The sequence below is a fragment of the Phalacrocorax carbo genome, chromosome 1 (assembly GCF_963921805.1).
Source record: "Phalacrocorax carbo chromosome 1, bPhaCar2.1, whole genome shotgun sequence".
In the NCBI taxonomy this organism is placed as follows: Eukaryota; Metazoa; Chordata; class Aves; order Suliformes; family Phalacrocoracidae; genus Phalacrocorax; species Phalacrocorax carbo.
In genome coordinates, this window is record NC_087513.1 from 80,680,164 (window position 1) to 80,686,163 (window position 6,000).

Here is a 6,000-nt window from a genome sequence, read left to right on the forward strand (position 1 = left end):
TCTGGTGCTAATAGTCAACTTTACTACAAACACCACTGCCACTAGTCCGTGGTGGACTAGACTTCTGTTGTTCATTCATTCTGGGGCAGTTTTTAATTTGTTTTTAACTCTATAGCACAAACTTGTCATTCACCATGTGCTTATCCTAAGTCAACATCATCATAAAGCCTCCCTACCATGCAGAGAAATTTTCTTTTGCTACTGAAAAGCTAAATTCAGTTTTACATCATAACTGTCGGTAGTTGGAACTTTTTCGACCAAATGAAGCTTCATCTAAATGTACTGTCTTTGATGAAGCAAAAATGTTTTCTGGATAAAAATGGCTAAGCTCAGTTTTACTGATATTACTAATCAGAAAATTTTGAGGGAGCTATAAATACCTTCCCTCACTACACACTCCCATGGACTCTGGGACCATCTGGTACCAAGTCCCTGCTCAAGTCCAGTGTGACCAGTGATCTAAACTCTAATCTTAAATCAGGCAGAACATGGAGTTGAATAAATGCAGAACAAAAATAAATTTTTAAACCTCTAAAGCTGCCAAATTTAATCATAAGTAAGAGTGAGTTTGGCAGAGGCAGCTGTTCTTTTCCTCTCAGCCTCCATCTCCCCTTACACCACCCCCAACTCCCAGTTCTACCATCCACTTCAGTCATGCAAGATAAACCACAGAATTCACTTAGAAGTTCTCACTCAGGGCAGCCAGGACTGAAACAGACTGAAAACTTTCTGGTAGAGGCATACAGCTATGTTTCCACAATTCTTACTCACATGCAAGTACCATTAGTACCTACAAGCCCTGAACTGACTGACAAATTTAGAAGTTAAGCAGCCCTATGCTGAATATAGATTGTCACTGCAAAACCACCAGCACTCTGCTAAACTCACCTTCTTAAGAGCATGACATTTTTCAGAAGCATGGTATCTGGATATTCTCTTATGCTGATTTGGAGCACATCTTTATGCTTTTCTAACTTACTGACAGTTATGCAGGCCCACAAAAGCTTTGGTGTGTGCTTTATTCTGTTAGTTTTTAGCCACATGTTTTTTCTCACCTTTCAGTTAGCTTGTCAGCACTAGAATCTATGAATCCACTTCATTTAAAATGTTTGCTTCTTTATACATACTGCAGATTGTAATCCATCTACGCCAGTGAGGGAAAGCAGTGCTTTTTGCCCAATGGAAATGCAACCAGTTTCCAGGAACAACCAAGACAATACTAGATAGATGAATTCTGGAATGTCAGCACCCAAACTAGCATTACAGACAGAATAAATCAACTTTAACAGTATTACACACTTTTATATAAGAGGGCTTACAGAAGTATTATGGGGGTCATTGAAAATTTGAGTTCTCTCACCCCTCCTTGTGGAAAGTTACTTACGTGCAGTTTTGCTTTACACTGGGGGGGGGGGGGGCGGAATATGTCAGCATACAAGAAACTCCAAAAAGCAAAAAGAAAAGCACAGTGATAAACAGGGAATTTTGTTTTTACCGCAGTAGAGATTTATCACTGTGAGAGTCTTGTGACTTTGACAAATTTTACAATAATAAGTTGAATATACCATCTACAATAACTGACAGAATAATAAACTCCATCTGCTGGAGATGTCCCAGGAGGCTGACCTTCAAGGTCCAAAAGCTTTCACATTTTTATAATTTTTTCCTCCCTAATAAAAAAAATTATGAAACAGCTATTCAGTTCATTTGGGAAGCATACATTGCAGTGAATAGCTATTATTTGAAGATGGAACTCAAGTGCATGTAAAAGATTTCAGTTACATTCGAATGTTATTTGTTTTTCTTCTATTTGGATCAGTCTTTATGACCTGCCACTCACTATCATACACAAAGAGTATATACACAATGGTTGACAGAAGTACAGGTAAAGATCAATTTCAAGACTATAAAGAACAATTATGGCTATAATCTCAGGTGAGGATGAAATCACTGAGGGTTTTAAATCACTCCATGAAAAAATTAAACCATACACCCTGGAATGAAAGAGTTCCTCGGTAGAAGCAATAGCTATCTGTGAGAAGAATACACTTCACTAGAATATCTTCAGCATCAGTTATTTTCCTGATTTGTTTTTCTTAAATTTATGTTTGCTTTAGTTGTTCCTTTTTACTTTCTTTTTAAGCAGCTTGCTCATTCTGTGATGTTTGACTTCAAACAATTAAATTATTGCAGAAGACTTTTGACCTTTCCATTTCTGCAAGGATGGTCAAGTTCTTAGGATTACAGAGCACTCTGTTAGTCACACCCAAAACCCCATGCATGGTACAAAACTAAGTCATGAACTGTTTTCCTTTTAGGTTATCAAGTGTTTCAGATTCCATCATTTATGGTATGTAAATATTTAGTTTCTATATTATGCACTAATACATGGTTTTTATTACATATACACAAGTATCTCAGAAACCTTAATTTTGATCATATCTATAAGGCTTCCCTTTTCCTCAAACCTTCTTCATATAGAAGACAAAAGGATTTTTGCCTAGCTTTGAAAGATATGCCTCCCAAGCAAGTTTTGATCGAGCCAAGAGGATGCTGGATGGACATGGATACATGAACAGGACATCATAGAAAAAAAAATATCTTATTTTTCATGAAAATCTGTGTTCACACAATGGTGTTCCCAAATTAAGGTATCTCCTTTATCAAATAAACTAACTTAATTTCAGTCTATTTCTGCCCAGAAAAGGGAATTTTCCTAGTGGGATTTTATTCTGTTGCCCGCACCTGCCAAGCATTTGTTTCAGGTCTCCCTAGAGACTCTCTCACATCTGATTGGAGCAGCAGACTAGAAGAGCTGTTTTAAAGCAACAGCTCTGCTCCTACTAGGTCAGGCCTATAAAAAGTGATCTAATTCAACATCGAAGTTTGCCATCATCTGTAAAACATCCAGCCCCCACAGCCAATGAATAAAATATTACACTATAGCAACACTGAAATAGAAGCTGGCACAGCCCTTTTCAATTGCTTTTTTAATTATTAATTTCTCTGCCTTTTCTACTTTCAGGTTTTTGAGAGGAAAAAGATATCCCCATTTACAGCCTTGAAGACTAGTTCTTCCACTTCCCAAGAACAGAAGCCTATTAATTTTGGCAATGAGGATTTCACTGAGAGGAATCAGGTTTAATGTTTGAGAGGTGTAAAGAAAGTTCAGTCAGTAGAGCAATCAAGTTCACATTCCTGGAAGCTTTGCAACAGAAGGAATGAATCGGGGGGGGGGGGGGGGGTCAAATTAAGTGTGACTTACTTCTGACACTGGCTAAGGCAAAATGCACAAGAAAATGAATAACGGGTAGAACTTCAAACTTAATTGGTAAGGCAATAATATGCATTGCTGTCTCAGAACAAGAATAAATTAGACCAGCTGTAGTAAAAGTACAAGAAAATATTTTCAGAAAAAAAGTGGAAAAAATTCTTTCATTTTCCTCTGTTGCCAAGGTGTCAGGCAGAAAAAGATACAGGCTTGTCTCTTCAGTCTCTTTCCTCTGATGCAGAGCTTTGCTCAGACTAACTATGAACATTTAACATAGCTTAGGTGAATAAATGTGCACAGACAAGTCCTAAGTACAGACAACATCTTAACTGTCTTCAGTAATGTTACAAGTTACACAACACAGTCCTGCTTCTGTCCATCACTCACTGATACCACAATATCAAAATGCACTCAGCAAAATCCGCTATTACCTGGTCAGCAAGGGAAGCTCCACAGCTCTAATAACAATACACTATGTTCATTGTCAGCATGTTTACGAGATAGGTAGTTAAAGCTGCCACTTTATAAATAAAATCACACACTCTACCTCCTTTCCCAGAAGCCTATAAATGCACTGGAAATGCCCCAAAACACAACCAGTTAAAATACCACCATTGCTAAAAAGCATACTGACCTGAAAGTAACAGATACAAGATTATAAAACATAAGGAAAAACATGAGGTGTAAAGAAAACCTCCATCAGTGGAAGAAAACTCTTCCTCCCACAATGGTAGTTCATTCTTATCAGTTGCATGAAGTAGAGGCCTGAAGGTCTTTCTAAATCCCTGTGGAAGCCTGATACTCCTACCCCTTACAAACATGCCTCAGCATGCCACAGCTCAGATCCCTGCTATTCCACATCTGACCAACTGCTCTAGTACAGATGACATAGGTTGCATTCACAACACAACCTGGCAACTCTAAAGTCAGAGCAACCCATTGGAACCCCTACCTTTATGTTCAATACACAAGACATTATTTATTCCCCCTAGGGGCAAAAATATTCAAGCTATTTTTTACTAAAGAAACCATCACATCAAGACTACAGCCATACTTTCTCCAGGCTGAAATAACGCGTCAGCTTCAATGACACGTAAGAGTAGCAATTTTATACAGAGTTGTTGTTCAGGCTTATCAAAAACAGATGAAAACCTAAGTCAAAACATCACATAACATACCTCTGACTAGGGACAACATCTTTAGATACCTCAGTTAACTTGGCAAGGCTTTACATGCCTCTAGGTATGGAACATAACTCCTCAGACTCTAGGGAAACAGTCTCCCCTTGAGCTAAAGATTTAGCAGATCCAGAACTAGCACAAGTTTCCCTAACCCCATTAGACAAAGGAAATCGACACAAAGGTGGAAAAATTAGTTTCAGAAAACCTCACTTTATAGTAAACAATACTATTTCATATCCACATTTCTACTACAAACTTCATTTTAAAAATAGTTTTACAAACAAACCCAGTATCTAAGCTCAGCAGTGAAATTCAGCCAGTTTCCAGGTTGAAATATTACAGCCACTTATAGCAACACAATATTTTACATGAAGCAAGATAAAACCCCCTTGGTTGACATAGGCATAAAAATATTTATCTGTTCCTATCACAATTTATTTGCACAATGTTTAAGAGGGTGCTGTAAAAAAAAGATATTTTTCCTGTTCTATTTTCTTTCCTTCAGGCTCTAGGCGAGGTAAAGTTTAAAGGTGGGGTAGATCTGAGGAAGCTTTCCATCCATCTCTGAGATAATTCAAAAAGCGCAACCAACAGTATATCCAGCATCTTAATTGAGGTCACTTTGGTAAATTAAAGGAGGCTCTTTCGATGTTCACACCACATAAATCTAATTATTTCCTTTAATTTGTGTCCCCTGATTTTGTTATGTAATTGTTCTTGGTTTGAGACATCTTGCTTTACTGATTAAAGTTACTTTTCATGGAAATTTTCCCTTCATCAGCTCAATTCACTTTAACATTGTCTTTTAAAAATGCTAACCTGTACATAAGTGAAAGTAAATTACCTCCTGGTTCATCAATGTAGAAAGACACATCTCTCTTGTCTGCTTGTTCATCAACGTGATCACAAGTAATTTGTGGAATTGACAAGGCATTCTCTCCTGGGTTTATTACTGGTGCAGAACCATTACCACAGCCCAGTTTCCCTTTTCTTTTGTATCTTCTAGCCTGTAGTAGTAGAAATAGAATGATGTCAGAAGATACTATCAAAAACAGAAAAGTACACATGTGAACCTCACTATACATTAAATTCATTTGAGGTTGTGTTTGGTGGTGTGTGGCGTATTTTTTTGGTTGTTGGTTTTGTGGTGTTTTTGGTTTGTTGTTTTGTTGTTTGTTTTTTTTAAACAGAATACAATTGAAATTCAGTTAAAGTTTTCAAAGTGCCCAATTCTGAATTATCAATTTAAATCTGGTAAGAATTTGATTCTCAGGAGACTAGCACATTCTGAAAATCAGGTCTCAAGTAAAATTTCTCAAACTTGGTCCAAAACTCAAAGCGCCCAAAATACTAATCACTTAAGTATACAACAGCTTGGCCGTAGTATCTTTCTAAAGCTCTAATTTAACATAGCCATAGACTTTGAGTTATGGGTTAAGCACTGTACAGCCTTTTCAACTAAAGAAAATTCCACCTTTTACCAAAAAGGCTGAATTAGGCATATCAGGAGAAATGAAATCCTGCCTCCAAATTTGAGGTTCTCCCAAT

At 37.2% G+C, this 6,000-nt stretch overlaps 1 protein-coding gene across 1 annotated transcript in view; it reads right to left on the reverse strand.

The window, feature by feature from the left end:
* The window catches only part of LOC104044040 (potassium voltage-gated channel subfamily KQT member 1), a 437,069-nt gene extending 431,269 nt beyond the window's left edge, over window positions 1-5,800 (reverse strand). The window contains exon 1 of the mRNA XM_064461907.1: window positions 5,297-5,800. Within this exon, the coding sequence (XP_064317977.1) occupies window positions 5,297-5,546 (250 nt within the window). The 5' untranslated portion in view covers window positions 5,547-5,800. The remainder of the gene's footprint in view (window positions 1-5,296) is intronic.
* Window positions 5,801-6,000: the final 200 nt, after the last annotated feature.